At 41.5% G+C, this 19641-nt stretch overlaps 2 protein-coding genes across 2 annotated transcripts in view; one reads left to right on the forward strand and one right to left on the reverse strand.

Moving 5' to 3' along the window:
- On the reverse strand, positions 1–3785 carry si:dkeyp-51f12.2 (uncharacterized protein LOC100151460 homolog). The gene is made up of 3 exons (XM_046352942.1): positions 1894–3785; positions 1513–1799; positions 1–1391 (listed from the first exon to the last, which is right to left on the reverse strand). Exons 1-3 carry the CDS (start codon positions 1978–1980, stop codon positions 1169–1171), a joined length of 597 nt encoding a protein of 198 aa, XP_046208898.1. The 5' UTR covers positions 1981–3785; the 3' UTR covers positions 1–1168.
- The window catches only part of dhcr24 (24-dehydrocholesterol reductase), a 25572-nt gene continuing 9548 nt past the window's right edge, over positions 3618–19641 (forward strand). Inside the window, exons 1-3 of the mRNA XM_046352941.1 lie at positions 3618–4133; positions 15611–15766; positions 15858–15963. Of these exons, the coding sequence (XP_046208897.1) occupies positions 3903–4133; positions 15611–15766; positions 15858–15963 (493 nt within the window). The 5' untranslated portion in view covers positions 3618–3902. The remainder of the gene's footprint in view (positions 4134–15610; positions 15767–15857; positions 15964–19641) is intronic.

The following is a 19641-nucleotide window of genomic DNA, read 5'->3' on the forward strand; positions in this document are numbered from 1 at the left end:
CTGGGCTGATTCTGTATGTGGAGCCTGTTTCTACATACTACATTCTTCTTGTGGCAGAACAGGTGGGTCATCATGTGTTACAGATTGACCCTTTAAGTCATGTCTAGATGGGATACAGCTTTTGTCAAATTTGACGTCAAACGTTTTATTTTAGCTAATCCTTTTCCTAAACTTAACAACCTGCTACATTAACCTAAACCGCTGCGTAAATTCTATGCTTGATCTGAAAATGTGGTAGGAGACACCATTTGGAGGGTGTGACGCAATTTCGTGGCCTCCGGAGTCGTGCAGAGGCCAAATTGAGCTCCATATCGCATCGCCATGCACCTCCCAAATGTTGTAACAATGTGGAGGGATCCATATAGCGCTGTATAGTCCTGCATTGACATGATTGGTTGACGGTAGATGGGGGCGGGAGGTCCTGTACAAACACAAACTTACTTCCTTGACAACTTACTTCATAACAGTTCTACTCAACAGCTCTGCGCTGATCCGCGAAGCACAAGAACTATGAATGCCCTGATTTCTGCAGAGGCCGTTTCACCGTAAATGCTGCACGGCAAATGCAGACGACAGATTGACCATGCGTCGCCTTTAAACCTGCTAAGAAAATTCTATGTTGACTGAAGCTGCATCCCTGCTAGACAAAACCCTTTAGAGGGGGCTGGATGTGGTATTTGTATGGTTTTCGTTGTCTAGCATGTCGACTGACCACTAGATGTCCTCGCAGACACATTAATGTATCACATTTGGATTTCAAAAGTACTAGATGACATGAAATAATTTCAAGTATTCAGACTATTTTGTTTAACTTTACATAATTAAATAGTATTTAACTTTTATATTCTGTTACACATGCATATAATGTAAAGAGCTAGCAGAGGCAGGGAAAGGCACTGCGGACATTGAGTGTGGTTTGCACTTTTGGGCTATTCCATCGGTTCCTTTGCACCAGGCAAACTCAATGTCCCATTTAAAAGGTAGCTTGTGAAAACATGCTCAACTACAGGTTGTTGAAGACAGACAGATAATATGCTGCTCAGAGTGTTGCTTTAGGGCAATCTCCTATTCCTGCCGTTTCCTATGGGCTGACAGCTGATTGGAAGAGCCTGAGTGAAGGGTGTGGCCACAGTATTCCACCTCCAGTGTGTGGGCCTGTCTGGTGATGTCACACCTCAAAGCTGATCTCCCGTGATCGGCCAAACAGGGGTTCCGAGGCCAGGTGTGTGTCTGAGTAGGCGCGGCGCAGGTGGGTGGAGCTACAGGTGGTCTTTATGGCAACCTCGTAGGGAGGTGGGGGGCCCAGCCCGGGGGGGTAGCGGGAAGGGGGGCTGAGTGGGGGGTAGTCCACATCATTAGCCCCATACACACCTCGCCGCTGGTGCTCGGTCCTAGACACAAACACACACACATAAAGGACAGTTACAGTACATGCACAGTGCATTGTAACCTTTCATTGACCTTTTAATGTACTTTCAATTCAACAATAACAATTCAAGAAGGATGCGTTACCTCTGCAGTAGGGCTGACTGGGACTCTGGGAAGTGTCCAACAGGACCACGGGGGCTGAAGAGGACATGTCCCAGGTCAGGATGGGCGTACCGGCCAGGGTAGTTGAGGTCTGGGTGTGGGTAGGGATAGTTGGGGTGTTCTCCCTGGTGGGGGTATTGGGGGAAGTTGGGGTACTCTCCCTGGCTGTACTCTACCTGGTGCTTGTTACTCATGGCCCAGAGAAGCCCCAGGATCAGCATGACGGCTCCCAGCACCACACAGCACAGAGAGAACGCCTGCAGGCGGCTCTGTAATAATAATACATAACATGATTTTATTATTAACCATAATCATAACAGTAATAATAATAGATTGTACATTGTATCTCTTTATGGTACCCACCTGTGAGGAGGTGAGAAAGGCAGTGGAGCCGCCTGTCGCGATGAGAAAGACTCCGAGGAAGATGGCGCCGTGGTGGAGGGAAGGCATCGCTCTGGGACCTCCGGGGATGAGGTTTGTGTGTGTGTTAGTTTCTGTGGTTCAGGGAAGGCATCTCCCTCTCTATGGGATCACCAGGGATGTAACCGCCTGGTAAATAACCCGTTGGGCGTGCTCTGTTCTGGTCAGTTCCATGGGACCAGGTCCCATTCCAAGTGTGGTTCCCAGGTCCGTGTGGGTTATTTGGAGTCAAGAAGCAAAGGTGATGAATGGATTTGAAGTTAAATTAAAGTTAAAGTTGAAAGACATTTGCACAGAGTCTCATTATCTTCAGGTACAGCAGTAGAAATACAAATGAAATGGAGGAAATGTTGGTTTTCTTTTATTCCTTCCAGACTGGATGATGAAATGAAGACAAAAGATGAGGTGATCACCATCAATTTCTTTTAGAATAATAGAGACCCATTTTCCAATGATATCCAGAAGCTCACATAAAAAATGGTCAATATCATACAGTTTCTTAAATGAAGACACTGAAAGCAGGAGAGAATCATCCGGGAGGGCTGAGTGAGTGTGTGAGAGAGAGAGAAACAGAGAGAGAATTAGTGTGTGGTGTGCGTGTTCCAGGCAGGAGAGACAGACGAGTTGACAGCAGAGCCCATTAATTACTGGCGCCCCACCCTCTTGTCTAATGTGTGTGTACAACTCACCAGGCAAGTAATGCTCCATTTATGTGTGTGCATGTTTGCATGCCTCGGTGTATGTGTATTCGCATGTTCACTCCTTTTCATATGACCCAACAACTGAAAGTGAATTCAACTGAAAACAATCCGTCAGAAACCTCTCCTGTGCCAGTGCTTGACTTGGACTGAAATAGGAGTCGATACTCATTTTGGATACCGGTACTGTTTATATTTAGGTGCAGGAGCTCCACAATACATTTGAGCTACTATTCTATAAGAGGAACAGGAGCTCTACAATACATTTGAGCTACTATTCTTATAAGAGGAACAGGAGCTCAAGCAGTAGAACATTTGAGGTGTTGGTACTCAGCTCCGGTGAGCTCCTCCTGCCCAAGTCAAGCATGGCTCCTGTCACTGTGACAGTTCATAGATGTGGCTAAAGCTATGTATCCAGACCTACCTCACTGTATGGATAGGGTATATGGTATTATTTATCTAGTTTGATTTCAGACTAATAGTTAACTATGGATATTTAAGGATGTATTCGCACTGTATTCACACATTCAATTTATTTTCATTGGTTAGGGTTTCATGTATCCTAATAATCAATGTAGTTTTATTACCTGTTTTATTGGTATATTTTTATTTCTTGGCTATATGATTGCAATAACTACTATTGTAATTATATGGAAGTTATAATAGTTTATAGTTGAATTAATATAGCCTATGTTTTTCATATAGTTTAATAATTGTATCATGCATATAATAGGATATTGAAATACTGTAGGCCTAGTTTAAAATAATTGTATTTGTTTTTACAACGTTTTATTGATTTACAACAGTTAGGTAATACATGATATGTTAATGAAGGCATGAGCAGGGGGTGAATGGTGTGACGAGCTTTCTGCTCTCTGATTGGACGAAGCGCGCCGACATGCAACTGGAGTTATCCCGATTGACGCATTGTTCGCCAATGAGCACCGGCCAGAGGCGGGGCAAGCCGACCACCCAACCAGACTCGCATATCAGAGAGAACGACAGGAGTGGCTGGATTTTAACTTCAAAATGTACAAACCTATCTATGTGTTTAAGTGTGTGTGAATTTATGTGTGTGTACGTGTTGGCATAAACAATCTGTGTTGGATTTTAAAAGCAGAAGCTTTTTAATCTTGCATCGCTCGCTCCCAACTAAAGGTCATAGAAGATCGATTGTTCCTAGGAAGGGATTTTCTCTCTGGAAAAGTCCCATTGGACCATCATCAGGCCAAGTAGACCAACAGAGCGGTAAAAATGGATCCGTTGCTGTATCTTGGTGGACTGGTAGTACTATTTCTGTTGTGGATCAAGGTGAAAGGCTTAGACTACGTGATCGTTCATCAGAGATGGATATTCGTCTGTCTGTTTCTGCTGCCGCTCTCAGTCATATTTGATGTGTATTATTACCTGCGCGCGTGGCTCATCTTCAAGATGTGTTCCGCGCCTAAACAGCACGACCAGCGCGTACGGAACATCCAGAGACAAGTAAGAACACGAGGCTGAATATCAATTATGTATGCACTCCTGTGATTATACTCTATTTAAATAAACTGTTAATATTAAAGGCCCCGAACAGTCATTCAAATTCCCATGTAAAATAGCTTCTTGTGTGACTAAAATATCACAGTGTGAGTGGGCAGGGAGCTTAAATTCATGAGCTTGCCTTGACTGACAGCTATAAAACGCCTATTTCAAGCAACTTGGATTCAGTGTTGCAATAATCATCAAGACAATTTGGTGATACACAAAGCAACTCAAACAACATTGAAATTGCATCAATGATGTCAACTTTGTTTTATATATATGCATCTCCCGTTTGGCATGTCTCTTGTTATGTGGTTCACAGCAACACTGACTGATGTGTTGACTTGACAACTGTGTCCGGGTTTTGAACGGCCCTCCCCCTTTTAACTAGCTAACACCAGACACAGATGAAGACCTAGGTAGCCAGTAACTAGCTAACACCAGACACAGATGAAGACCTAGGTAGCCAGTAACTAGCTAACACCAGACACAGATGAAGACCTAGGTAGCCAGTAACTAGCTAACACCAGACACAGATGAAGACCTAGGTAGCCAGTAACTAGCTAACACCAGACACAGATGAAGACCTAGGTAGCCAGTAACTAGCTAACACCAGACACAGATAAAAGGGGAAACATGTAAGTATCTTTGCCAGAGATAAATAGGGTAAACTTTTAAATATATTTGCTGACACCCTACTGTAACCCTACTGTTGGCACCAGTAGAGTAGCTATCTAGCTATATAAACTACGCCCCTCTACAAACAGCCTTCTTCAATGTTGGTTACAAAGCGGTACATATTTAGATTAGGTAAGAGAACATCATGTTATCATTGTTGTATTAAAATGAGGGTTAGGGTGATGTCACCTTAACCCCTTAATAATCCCGCCTCCTGAATCGAAGTGTTTGACATGGGGGAGGGGACCAGTAACTTTATGATCAAATGTTATCAAAGTAGAAGCAACAGTGATTTTTCATAATTTGGTCACCATACTGTACTTTGATCTGGTTTAATTCAAATGTCATTGATCAGGACTCTCAATTCCATTCCATTACACATTAGAGTCATTGGACGAAGGTGTCTTCTGTAGGGGGGAGTTTTGTTAAGATCCCTGATGCTCGGTCTGAAGATTAATATGCATCGCTTGCTGTACAGTTTTGGAAGCATAAGGACCTTATCTTTCATATCAGCGTGAAATCATTTAAAAAAGTTTATATTGATTACACGCCTTGATAGGGTTAGTGTTCCTACACGGCCGTGTCTCCATGCTACAGCGCTTGTTTAAGGAAAACAGACGGAAGACAAGAGCCGACCAACTGTGCTAATTAGTTATCTAGCATGTGTGTAAGTGTAACTCAGGAAGTGTAGCAGAAGTGTTGTTTCGTCGGATGGACACACCCATAGCTGAATGGATCTGTGCAAACACTAGCTGTAGTAGTTATCTTTTTTATTTGAAGTATTGTTTCTCACTGATGAAAGATAAGGGCCATATGTTTTGAAAGCCGTATCGCAAGCAAATATGCGTAGGCCTACTGTCTTAAATAAAACAATCACCATTTCCAGATGTTGCACACCACGTTCAGACAATCAGGTTGCAGCAGTCTGTTGTTTACCCCTGCCTGAACACAGTGCAGCAACATCAGGATGTAGCATTGGCCATTCTAGCATGGTGGTGGAAAATATTGTTTTATTAAGACAGTACACATATTTTCCCAGTTCTTTTAGGTCGGTGGACCATTAAATTGAGTTGAGGAAACCGATGCCTTTGCAGCCTGAATGAAGGATATTATATGCATGAGCCGGTCGCTGGGGGAAACAATTGCATAGCCAGCTGAGCACATTGAAGTCAAACTCAGATTAAACAAGATAGTGCCATCTGGTGGCCGGTTGGGCCTCTACTAGAGGTCGACTGATTAATCAGAATGGCCACTTAATTAGGGAAGCTTTCAAGTTTTCATAACAATCGGTAATCAGCATTTTTTGGACATCGATCATGGCCGATTACATTGCACTCCACGAGGATACTGCGTGGCAGGCTGACTACCTGTTATGCGAGTGCAGCAAGGAGCCATGGTAAGGTGCTAGCTAGCATTAAACGGATCTTATTAAAAACAATCAATCTTAACATAATCACTAGTTTACTACACACGGCTGATGATATTACTAGTTTATCTAGCTTGTCCTGCATGGCATATAATTGATGCGGTGCCTGTTAATTTATCATTGAATTACAGCCTACTTTGCCAAATGGGTGAGGTAAGGTGCTAGCTAGCATTAAACGTATCTTATAAAAAAAACAATCAATCTTAACATAATCACTGTCACGCCTTGGTCTTAGTATTTTGTGTTTTCTTTAATTATTTTTTCAGGCCAGGGTGTGACATGGGTTTAGTGTATTGTCGTATTGGGGTTTTTGTAGGCATTGGGATTGTGGTTGATTAGGGGTGTGTCTAGTTAGGCTTGGCTGCCTGAGGCGGTTCTCAATCAGAGTCAGGTGATTCTTGTTGTCTCTGATGGGGAACCGTATTGAGGTAGCCGGGGTTTCACTTTGTATTTCGTGGATGATTGTTCCTGTCTCTGTGTAGTGTTCACCAGATAGGCTGTATTAGGTTTCACGTTCCGTTTGTTGTTTTTGTATTTATTAGTTCATGTATCGTTCCGTTTTTCTTCATTAAAGACATGAGTAACCACCACGCTGCATTTCGGTCCGACTCTCTTTCTACAAACGAAGAACGCCGTTACAATCACTAGTTAACTACACATGGTTGATGATATTACTAGTTTATCAAGCTTGTCCTGCGTTGCATATACAGTGGGGCAAAAAAGTATTTAGTCAGCCACCAATTGTGCAAGTTCTCCCACTTAAAAAGATGAGAGGCCTGTAATTTTCATTTCATTTTCATCATTTTCATCATTTCAATTATTACAGACAAAATTAGAAAAAAAATGGTAGGATTTTTAATGAATTTATTTGAAAATTATGGGTGGAAAATAAGTATTTGGTCAGTTACAAAAGTTTATCTCAATACTTTGTTATATACCATTTGTTGGCAATGACAGGGGTCAAACGTTTTCTGTAAGTCTTCACAAGGTTTTCACACACTGTTGCTGGTATTTTGGCCCATTCCTCCATGCAGATCTCCTCTAGAGCAGTGATGTTTTGGGGCTGTTGCTGGGCAACACGGACTTTCAACTCCCTCCAAAGATTTTCTATGGGGTTGAGATCTGGAGATCTTGCCCGGGCGGTGTGTTTGGGATCATTGTCATACTGAAAGATCCAGCCACGTTTAATCTTCAATGCCCTTGCTGATGGTAGGCTTTGTTACTTTGGTCCCAGCTCTCTGCAGGTCATTCACTAGGTCCCCCCGTGTGGTTCTGGGATTTTTGCTCACCGTTCTTGTGATCATTTTGACCCCACAGGGTGAGATCTTGCGTGGAGCCCCAGATCGAGGGAGATTATCAGTGGTCTTGTATGTCTTCCATTTCCTAATAATTGCTCCCACAGTTGATTTCTTCAAACCAAGCTGCTTACCTATTGCAGATTCAGTCTTCCCAGCCTGGTGCAGGTCTACAATTTTGTTTCCGGTGTCCTTTGACAGCTCTTTGGTCTTGGCCATAGTGGAGTTTGGAGTGTGACTGTTTGAGGTTGTGGACAGGGACTTTGGGACAGGTGCCATTAATACAGGTAACGAGTGGAGGACAGAGGAGCCTCTTAAAAAATAAGTTACAGGTCTGTGAAAGCCAAAATCTTGCTTGTTTGTAGGTGACCAAATACTTATTTTCCATCATAATTTGCAAATAAATAAATTAAAATTCCGACAATGTGATTTTCTGGATTTTTTTCTTCTAATTTTGTCTGTCATAGTTGAAGTGTACCTATGATGAAAATTATAGGCCTCTCTCATCTTTTTAAGTGGAGAACTTGCACAATTGGTGGCTGACTAAATACTTTTTTGCCCCACTGTAATTGATGCGGTGCCTGTATCATTGAATCATAGCCTACTTCCCCAAATGGTTGATTTAACAAGCGCATTTGCAAAAAAAGCACTGTCGTTGCACCAATGTGTACCTAACCATAAACATCAACGCCTTTCTAAAAATCAATGCATATTTAGTTAATATTGCCTGCTAACATGAATTTCTTTTAACTAGGGAAATTGTCATTTCTCTTGCGTTCTGTGCAACAGAGTCAGGGTATATGCAGCAGTTTGGGCCACCTGGCTCGTTGCGAACTGTGTGAAGACTTTCTTCCTAACAAAGACAGCCAACTTCGCCAAACGGGGGATGATTTAACAAAAGCATATTTACGAAAAAAGCACAATCGTTGCACGAATGTACCTAACCATATAAACATCAATGTCTTTCTTAAAATCAATACACAGAAGTATATTTTTTTTAAACCTGCATATTTAGTTAAAATAAATTCAGGTTAGCAAGCAATATTAAACTAGGGAAATTGTGTCACTTCTCTTGCGTTCTGTGCAACAGAGTCAGGGTATATGCAGCAGTTTGGGCAGCCTGGCTCATTGTGAACTAATTTGCCAGAATTTTACATAATTATGACAACATTGAAGGTTGTGCAATCTAACAGCAATATTTAGACTTATGGATGCCACCCGTTAGATAAAATACGGAACGGTTCCATATTGCCCTGAAAGAATTAACGTTTTGTTTTCAAAATGATAGTTTCCGGATTTGACCATATTAATTACCAAAGGCTCGTATTTTTGTGTGTTATTATATTATAATTAGATCTATGATTTAATAGAGCAGTTTTGACTGAGTGGTGGTAGGCAGCAGCAGGCTTCTAAGCTTTCATTCAAACAGCACTTTACTGCGTTTGCCAGCAGCTCTTCGCAATGCTTCAAGCATTGCGCTGTTTATGACTTCAACTTTATCAACTCCTGAGATTAGGCTGGCAATACTAAAGTACCTATTAGAACATCCAATTGTCAAAGGTATATGAAATACAAATGGTATAGAGAGAAATAATCCTATAATAACTACAACCTAAATCTTCTTACCTGGGAATATTGAAGACTCATGTTAAAAGGAACCACCAGCTTTCATATGTTCTCATATTCTGAGCAAGGAACTTAAACATTAGCTTTTTTACATGGCACATATTGCACTTTTACTTTCTTCTCCAACACTTAGTTTTGACATTATTTAAACTAAATTGAAAATGTTTCATTATTTATTTGAGACTAAATAGATTTTATTGATGTATTATATTTAGTTAAAATGTGTTCATTCAGTATTGTTGCAATTGTCATTATTACAAATATATATATATATAAAAACTGGCCGATTTAATCGGCATTATTTTTTTGGGGCCCCCAATAATCGGTATCGGAGTTGAAAAAACATAATCGGTCAACCTCTAGCCTCTACTCTACTATCCTACATGTAAAGGCCTATTAATTGATAACTTGTGCAGTGCTATTACAATCTAAATTCTAACATGTTATATTATCTGGACCTTCACACAGGTTCCTGATAACAACTCCAGATGCGTGCGTGCGTGTTCCTAAACACAGATCCCTGATAACACCAGATGATAACAGATCAAATTATAATACATTTTATGTGTGTGTGTGACTGTGCTGTGAAATTCCTGGGGTGAGGGACCTTAATCCCCCTCTTCCTAAAGGGATTTTGGAAAGAACAAGGGATTTGGGAATGGATAACAAACTGTGCAGGGTTCACTGCGTAGATCTCGGAATGTGTGGCAGTGTGTGAGTGTATTCTGGGAGCTCAGCATTTCATCATGGTATCAGGTATTGTATTTACCTTGTGTCGGTTCAAAGTTCAAATTCTTGCTTCCATGTGTTATGTTCTGTAGGGATTAATTTACAGGGAAAAGCAGGAGTACGGCTTTAACAATTGGGCGATTTTAGCATGTAAATCTTGGTGGTGTAAAAAAAGAAGAAGTGGGATGCATGCCAGCAAAGCCACAACACTAAACAATACATTAATTGCACTATAACAGTGACACATGATGCACACAAACTGTTAGGGCTTACATAAAGCTGTGTCCCAACAGCAGTCCAAACACCTTACCACAAAGCGTAAATGACGCAAAGCGTCAATACAGGAATAAGATCTAATCATACTACACCGGCTCCGACGCTCGTCTTATGTGACAGGGCTTGCAAACTATTACAGACAATAAAGGGAAGCACAGCCGAGAGCTGCCCAGTCACGAGTCTACCAGACGAGCTAAACTACTTCTATGTTCGCTTCGAGGCAAATAACACTGAAACATGCATGAGAGCACCAGCTGTTCTGGAAGACTGCGTGATCACGCTCTCCGCAGCCAATGTGAGTAAGACCTTTAAACATGTCAACATACACAAGGCCGCAGGGCCAGACGGATTACCAGGACGTGTATTGCAAGCATGCGCTGACCAACTGGCAAGTGTCTTCACTGACATTTTCAACCTCTCCCTGTTCGAGTCTGTAATACCAACATGTTTTAAGCAGACCACCATAGTGCCTGTGCCCAAAAACACTAAGGTAACCTGCCTAAATGACTACAGACCCGTAGCACTCACATCTGTAGCCATGAAGTGCTTTGAAAGGCTGGTCATGGCTCACATCAACACCCTCATCCCAGAAGCCCTGGACCCACTCCAATTTGCATACCGCCCAAAAAGATCCGCAGATGCAATCTCTATTGAACTCCACACTGCCCTTTTCCACCTGGACAAAAGGATCACTTATGTGAGAATGCTATTCATTGACTATGGCTCAGCGTTCAACGCCATAGTACCCTCAAAGCTATTCACTAAGCTAAGGATCCTGGGACTAAACACCTCCTTCTGTAACCGGATCCTGAACTTCCCGACGGGCCGCCCCCAGATGGTGAGGGTAGATAACAACCCATCCGCCACGGCAGGTTACCTTAGTGTTTTTGGGCACAGGCACTATGGTGGTCTGCTTAAAACATGTTGGTATTACAGACTCAATCAGGGACATGTTGAAAATGTCAGTGAAGACACCTGCCAGTTGGTCAGCACATGCCCGGAGCACACGTCCTGGTAATCCGTCTGGCCCCGTAGCCTTGTATGTTGACCTGTCTATAAAGGTCTTACTCATGTCGGCTACAGAGGGTGTGATCACACAGTCGTTCAGAACAGTTGATGCTTTCATGCATGCCTCAGTGTTGCTTGCCTCGAAGCGAGCATAGAAGTGATGTAGCTTGTCTGGTAGGCTCGTGTCACTGGGCAGCTTGTGGCTGTGCTTCCCTTTATAGTCTGTAATAGTTTGCAAGCCCTGTCACATAAGACAAGCGTCGGAGCTAGTATGATTCAATCTTAGCCCTGTATTGATGCTTTGCCTGTTTGATGGTTCGTCACAGGGCATAGCAGGATTTCTTGTAAGCTTCCGGGTTAGAGTCCCGCACCTTGAAGGCGGCAGCTCTACCCTTTAGTTCAGTGCGAATGTTGCCTGGAATCCATGGCTTCTGGTTGGGGTATGTACGTACAGTCACTGTGGGGACGATGTCCTCAATGCACTAATTGATAAAGCCAGTGACTGATGTGGTGTACATCGGAAGAATCCCGGAACATGTTCCAGTCTGTGCTAGCAAAACAGTCCTGTAGTTTAGCATCTGCTTCATCTGACCACCTTTTTATAGTCCAAGTCACTGGTGCTTCCTGCTTTAATTTTTCCTTGTAAGCAGGAATCAGGAGGATAGAGTTCTGGTCGGATTTACCAAATGGAGGGTGAGGGAGAGCTTTGTACGCGTCTCTGTGTGTGGAGTACAGGTGATCTAGAATTCTTTTCCCTCTGGTTGCACATTTAACATGTTGATAGAAATTTGGTAGAAATTATTTCAGTTTCCCTGCATTAAAGTATCTGGCCACAAGGCCCGCCACCTCTGGGTGAGTGGTTTCCTGTTGGCTTATTTCCTTATACAGCTGACTGAGTGCGGTCTTTGTGCCAGCATCTGTCTGTGGTGGTAAATAAACAGCCATGAAAAGTATAGCTGAAAACTCTCTAGGCAAGTAGTGTGGCGCCGTTGATAGGACCTTGTGAAGATGCTGGAGGAAACCGGTACAAAAGTATCTATATCCACAGTAAAACGAGTCCTATATCGACATAACCTGAAAGGCCACTCAGCAAGGAAGAAGCCACTGCTCCAAAACCGCCATTAAAAAATCCAGACTACGGTCTGTAACTACACATGGGGACAAAGTACTTTTTGGAGAAATGTCCTCTGGTCTGATGAAACAAAATAGAACAGTTTGACCATAATAACCATTGTGTAATAACCAGTCTCAACGTCAACAGTGAAGAGGCAACTCCGGGAGCTGGCCTAGGCAGAGTTGCAAAGAAAAGCCATATCTCAGACTAACCAATAAAAGATTAAGATGGGCAAAAGAACACAGACACTGGACAGAGGAACTCTGCCTAGAAGGCCAGCATCCTGGAGTCGCCTCTTCACTGTTGACGTTGACTGGTGTTTTGCGGGTACTATTTAATGAAGCTGCCAGTTGAGGACTTGTGAGGCGTCTGTTTCTCAAACTAGATTCTCTAACGTACTTGTCCTCTTGCTCAGTTGTGCACCGGAGCCTCCCACTCCTCTTTCTATCCTGGTTAGAGCCAGTTTGCTCTGTTCTGTGAAGGGAGTAGTACACAGCGTTGTACGAGATCTTCAATTTCTCACATGGAATAGCCTTCATTTCTCAGAACAAGAATAGACTGATGAGTTTCAGAGGAAAGTTCTTTGTTTCTGGCCATTTTGAGCCTGTAATCGAACCCACAAATGCTAATGCTCCAGATACTCAACTAGTCTAAACAAGGCCAGTTTTATTGCTTCTTTAATCAGGACAACAGTTTTCAGCTGTGCTAATTAGAGGTCGTCCGATTATGATTTTTCAACGCCGATACCGATTACTGGAGGACCCACAAAAAAAAGCTGATACCGATTAATCGGACGATTTTATTTGTTTATTTGTAATAATGACAATTACAACAATACTGATTAACACTTATTTTAACTTAATATAATACATCAATAAAAATACATTTAGCCTCAAATAAATAATGAAACATGTTCAATTTGGTTTAAATAATGCAAAAACAAAGTGTTGGAGAGGTAAAAGTGCAATATGTGCCATGTAAAAAAGCTAATGTTTGAGTTCCTTGCTCAGAACATGAGAACATTTGAAAGTTGGTGGTTCCTTTTAACATGACACTTCAATATTCCAAGGTAAGAGGTTTTTAGGTTGTAGTTAATATAGTATTTATAGGACTATTTCTCGCTCTACCATTTGTATTTCATATACCTTTGAGTATTGGATGTTCTTAAAGGCACTATAGTATTGCCAGTGTAACAGTATAGCTTCCGTCCCTCTCCTCGCCCCTACCTGGGCTCGAACCAGGAACACATCGACAACAGCCACACTCGAAGCAGCGTTACCCATGCAGAGCAAGGGGAACAACCACTCCAAGTCTCATAGCTGGTGACGTTTGCAACGCTATTAGCGCGCACCTCGCTAACTAGCTAGCCATTTCACATCGGTTACAACAGCCATTAGGCTGATAGGCTTGAAGTCATAAACAGCGATGTGCTTGTGAAGAGCTGCTGGCAAAACGCACTAAAGTGCTGTTTGAATGAATGCTTACGAGCCTGCTGCTGCCTTCCATCGCTCAGTCAGACTGCTCTATCAAATCATAGACTTAATAATAACATAATAACACACAGAAATACGAGCCTTTGGTCATTAATATGGTCGAATCCGGAAACTATAATTTCGAAAACAAAACGTTTATTATTTCAGTGAAATACGGAACCGTTATGGTATTTTATCTAACGGGTGGCATCCCTAAGTCTAAATATTCTTGTTACATTGTACAACCTTCAATGTTAAGTCATAATTACGTAAAATTCTGGCAAATTAGTTCGCAATGAGCCAGGCTACCCAAACTGTTGCATATACCCTGACTCTGCGTGCAAGAGAAGTGACACAATTTCACCTGGTTAATATTGCCTGCTAACCTGGATTTCTTTTAGCTAAATATGCAGGTTTAAAAATATATACTTCTGTGTATTGATTTTAAGAAAGGCATTGATGTTTATGGTTAGGTAGTCGTCCAACGATTGTGCTTTTTTCTCAAATGCGCTTTTGTTAAATCATCCCCCAGCATTGCATCGATTATATGCAATGCAGGACACGCTAGATAAACTAGTAATATCATCAACCATGTGTAGTTATAACTAGTGATTATGATTGATTGATTTTTATAAGATAGGTTTAATGCTAGCTAGCAACTTACCTTGGCTTACTGCATCTGCATAACAGGCAGTCTCCTCGTGGAGTGCAATGAGAGGCAGGTGGTTATAGCGTTGGACTAGTTAACTGTTAGTGTTGCAAGATTGGATCCCCCGAGCTGACAAGGTGAAAATCTGTCGTTCTGTCGCTGAACAAGACAGTTAACCCAGCGTTCCTAGGCCATCATTGAAAATAAGAATGTGTTCTTAACTGACTTGCCTAGTTAAATAAATATATATATATATATAAAACCCTTTTGCAATCTTTTTTTTGGGGCACAGATTTTTTTTTAAATATATTTTTTATATTTATATATATATATTTTTTTAAATCGGCACCCCAAAAAAATGATTTCCGATTGTTATGAAAACTTGAAATCGTCCCAAATTAAAATCGGCCATTCCGATTTAATTGGTCGACCTCTAGTGCTAACATAATTGCAAAAGGGTTTTCTAATGATCAATTAGCCTTTTAAAATTATAAACTTGGATTAGCTAACAACGTGCCATTGGAACACAGGAGTGATGGTTTTTGATAATGGGCTTCTGTACGCCTATGTAGATATTCCATAAAAAACAGATGTTTCCAGCTACAATAGTCATTTACAACATTAACAATGTCTGCACTGTATTTCTGATCAATTTGATATTTTAATAGACAAAAAATTTGCTTTTCTTTAAAAAACAAGGACATGTATATTTTTTCTTTGCCTGACCTGCCCTGAATGACGGGTCACCACTGCTTCTATGCCATAAAGTTCCAGACCTTTAGGCAGGGGACATAGTGTTCAGAGTGCTTAGAGAGGCAAGCCAGCAACTGGAGCGTTGCCAGTTCGACTCCTGGGTCTGACGGGGGGGAAAAAATCAGGCGAGAAGTGAGCTGGCAACAGGAAGGTTGCTGGTACCAAATCCTAGAATCCATTGCCTGCAGTTGTGCCCTTGAGCAAGGTACTTAACCCCCAAGAACAACAGCTCCCCGGGCGCACTGTGTGGCAGCTCCCCCACACCTCCAAAACCTGTATGTGTATGTACACGAGTCTTTCAAAGGGTCTGGGTAAAACCGTCAAAAGTCAAATTTTGGTAGGACCTTGTGTGCAATTTACGAATAAATTGAGCTTAATCAATCTACAGTATAATACTGTCTGTGTGTTGCAGGTGTGCGAATGGAGGAAGGAGGGGGGGAAAACCCACATGTGTACAGGTCGTCCAGGCTGGCTGACTGTCTCTCTCAGAGTGGGGAAATACAAGAAGACCAATAAGAACATCATGATCAACATGATGGACATACTGGAGGTGGACACACAGAGACAGGTAGGAGATCAAACACACACACTGTAGCTCTGTATATAAAAGTGTGTGTGTGTGTAAACCCGTATGACCTGGACATGTGCATGTATAACAGGTGGTTCGTGTGGAGCCCCTGGTCAACATGGGCCAGATAACTGCTCTCCTTAACTCCCTGGGCTGGACTCTGCCTGTGCTGCCAGAACTGGACGACCTCACCGTCGGTACGCTACGCATCTCGTTACCATATCATCTGCATATCATCCTCATATATTGCTTGTATATGGCTCAGGTTATATTGTGTGGTGGTATGTGTTATTTTATAAACTGGGTGGTTCGAGCCCAGAATGCTGATTGGCTGACAGCTGTGGTATATCAGACCGTATACCACAGGTATGACAAAACATGTATTTTTACTGCTCTAATTACGTTGCTAACCAGTTTATAATAGTAATAAGGCACCTCGGGGGTCTGTGGTATATGGCCAATATACCACGTTTAAGGGCTGTATCCAGGCAATCAAACTAGTAGTAGTATTTTAAAGGGTAATAAAAAAAACTGTGCTACGCATTAATGTTATAAAATGATTGTTCTATTTATCGTTATCGCATCAATTCAGGCAATTTATCGCAATATGGAATTTTGTCCATAATGCCCAGCTCTAATATATACACTGATCTTTCCATGATACTGACCAGGTGAATCCAGGTGAAAGCTACTGTACCATCCCTTATTGATGCCACCTGTTAAATCCACTTCAATCAGTGTAGATGAAGGGGAGGAGAACGGTTAAAGAAGAATGTTTAAGTCTTGAGACAACTGAGACATGGATTGTGTATGTGTGTCATTCAGAGGGTGAATGGGCAAGACAAAATATTTAATTGCTTTTGAACGGGGTATGGTAGTAGTTGCCAGGCGCACCGGTTTGTGTCAAGCACTGTACCGCTGTTGGCTATTTCACATTCAACAGTTTCCCGTGAGTATCAAGAATGGTCCACCAGCTAAAGGGCATCCAGCAACTTGAAAAACAATCCAAATCTACACTGATTTGAAGTGGATTTAACAAGTGACATCAATAAGGGATCAAGGCTTTCACCTGGTCAGTCTATGTCATGGAAAGAGCAGGTGTTCGTAATGTTTTGTACACTCAGTGTATGGTGGGATATGTTGTTGTCCTATACAACGACTGTCAAATTGTCATCCAGAGGGGTATACTACGAAGGCAAATATTCTGAAATAACCTTTTATTTTTTTTAAAGATGAGTGTGAAATATCCATGGTCTAATTCTCTCAACAACCAAAAACAAATATATATGTTTAGCTTTCTTAATCTACGGGATTGGTGTCCCTATACTGGGACGGTTGAGCTAACGTGCGCTAATGTGATTAGCATGACGATTTAAGTAACAAGAAAATGTCTCAGGACCTAGACATGTCTTATATGGGTAGAAAGCTTACATTCTTGTTAATCTAACTGCACTGTCCAATTTACAGTAGCTATTACAGTGAAAAAATACAATGCTATTGTTTGAGGAGAGTGCACAACAACAAAAAACTTACCACAGCAACTGGTTTGATACATTCACCTCTGATTTGTCATCCTGAGGGTCCCAGAGATAAAATGTAGCATAGTTTTGTTTGATCAAATCTATTTTTATATTCAAATGTAGGAACTGGGATCTACAGTTTGAACCCCTGCTGTCTCTGGCTCCACACCCATCCCGCCTGGCCATCTAGATGTGTGCCAGTTAGTGTATAAGCTAATTATCTATCATGTGTGTAAACTCTTATTTTGTATTAACATATTATTTTTGTATGTTCTCTATAGTTATGTACTTGAAAATGTATCAATTGACCAATTTGGAACATTTGGGCAGACTTGATACAAAATATTGTCCAGTATATTAAGGCGTCACTGGATCAATCTGAAACTTTGCACACACACTGCTAAATCTAAATTGCTCCTAAACTGCAATATTATATGATGGCCTTTCTCTTGCATTTCAAAGATGATGGGGAAAAAGGAAAAAAATATTAAAATATCATGTTTTTTTGTTTGTATTATCTTTTACCAGATCTAATGTGTTATATTCTCCAACATTCATTTAACATTTCCACAAACTTCAAAGTGTTTCCTTTCAAATGGTATCAAGAATATGCATATCCTTGCTTCAAGCCCTGAGCTACAGGCAGTTAGATTTGTGTGTGTTATTTTAGGTGAAAATGGAAAAAAAGGGTCAGATCCTTAAGAGGTTGAACCCAAACATCAGTAGTTATTACGGAGCTGTGAGGGGAACGGCACCTCAGTACCTCCAGGCTCTGATCAGGCCCTACACCCAAATAAGGGCACTGCGTTCATCCACCTCTGGCCTGCTCGTCTCCCTACCACTGAGGAAGTACAGTTCCCGCTCAGCCCAGTCAAAACTGTTCGCTGCTCTGGCTCCCCAATGGTGGAACAAACTCCCTCACGACGCCAGGACAGCGGAGTCAATCACCACCTTCCGGAGACACCTGAAACCCCACCTCTTTAAGGAATACTTAGGATAGGATAAAGTAATCCTTCTCACCCCCTCCCCCTTAAAATATTTAGATGCACTATTGTAAAGTGGCTGTTCCACTGGATGTCATAAGGTGAATGCACCAATTTGTAAGTCGCTCTGGATAAGAGCGTCTGCTAAATGACTTAAATGTAATGTAAATGTAAATGTTATTTCTGGTTGTTTATCAAAGTTAGCTGGCTAACTCGTTGATTGTAGTATACTCCTCTGTAATTTAGCATTTCCATGGCATATCATCCATCACAGGGTTGTTATTTTGGGTTGTGATAACCATCACACTCTCTTATTGGATTGGATGATACATGGTTTATAGATGGTAGAGTTCCGAAGGTGAAACTCAGAGGAAATGGTTTCGGAAGTGTACAGCGCCCCTGGATCAGATTCCATAATGGTTTTACGGATCCATGAATGTTAGATCAACAGCTTAATGTTTTCCCATCAGCACGCTGTAGATTAATCTGGATTTCCACAGAGACTCTCTCTCTCACACACACACACACAAAACCGAGGAACTGTTTCCTGCTCTCTGTTCTCTGTTTCCTGCTCTGTGTTTACCCTGCTCTCTTCTTTTTCACCTGTGAGGGTATTGAGTTCCCCGAATCCCTAAAGTGTCCTCACTTTTGTCAGTGTTGTTTTTGTTGTCCTGTGCTGTTCTATGTTGTTGTTATTATTATTTTTTTTTTTACAGTTTGTTATTATTCTGTTTTCAATGAACCGTCAGAATAAACAGCATTTGACAAATACCTTGTCAGTGCACGTCCATATCACATAATAATAATCATTACATGCTTATCAATAAAATACAGTAAGGAGCATTCATAGTACATGCAAGCAACAATATACGCTACGCTAATTGATTCCAACATTATAAGAAAAACAAAAAAATTGGATGAATTAGAAAATAACCCCCCCCCCCAAACACCACATCCCACCCGAGTGACTCTTTAGATTTAACTCCTCGTAGCAAGAGATCTTACACTTTTAGCTGCATTTCACCACATTTAACAAGGTTCTTTCATTGTCACCTTGAGAATGAGAAGTGGACTATTCCAAAATAACAATATATCTAAAAACTAGAAGACCCATTGGAGCCATGCCAGTGTATGTGGGGGCTTTCATCTTAAGACAAGGTACTGCTGTAGCCTAATGGTTAAAGCGTTGGGTTAGTAACCGAAAGGTCACCAGACCGAATCCCAGAGCTGACAAGGTAAAAACCTGTCGTTCTGCCCCTGAACAAGACAGTTAACCCACTGTTCCTAGGCCGTCATTGTAAATAAGAATGTGTTCTTAATTAACTGACGTTCCTAGTTAAATGAAAGTTATATTTAAAAGATACTATTCCCC

Source organism: Oncorhynchus gorbuscha, linkage group LG06, assembly GCF_021184085.1.
Source record: "Oncorhynchus gorbuscha isolate QuinsamMale2020 ecotype Even-year linkage group LG06, OgorEven_v1.0, whole genome shotgun sequence".
Classification (NCBI taxonomy): Eukaryota; Metazoa; Chordata; class Actinopteri; order Salmoniformes; family Salmonidae; genus Oncorhynchus; species Oncorhynchus gorbuscha.

What these genes read in the sequence shown, in the direction of transcription:
- si:dkeyp-51f12.2 (XM_046352942.1), bottom strand. Translation starts at nt 1,980, where the DNA reads ATGCCTTCCCTCCACCACGGCGCCATCTTCCTCGGAGTCTTTCTCATC. An exon ending in CCTTTCTCACCTCCTCACAG is followed by an intron (nt 1,800 to 1,893) that starts GTGGGTACCATA and finishes TTATTATTACAG; the next exon opens with AGCCGCCTGCAGGCGTTCTC. An exon ending in CAGTCAGCCCTACTGCAGAG is followed by an intron (nt 1,392 to 1,512) that starts GTAACGCATCCT and finishes GTTTGTGTCTAG; the next exon opens with GACCGAGCACCAGCGGCGAG.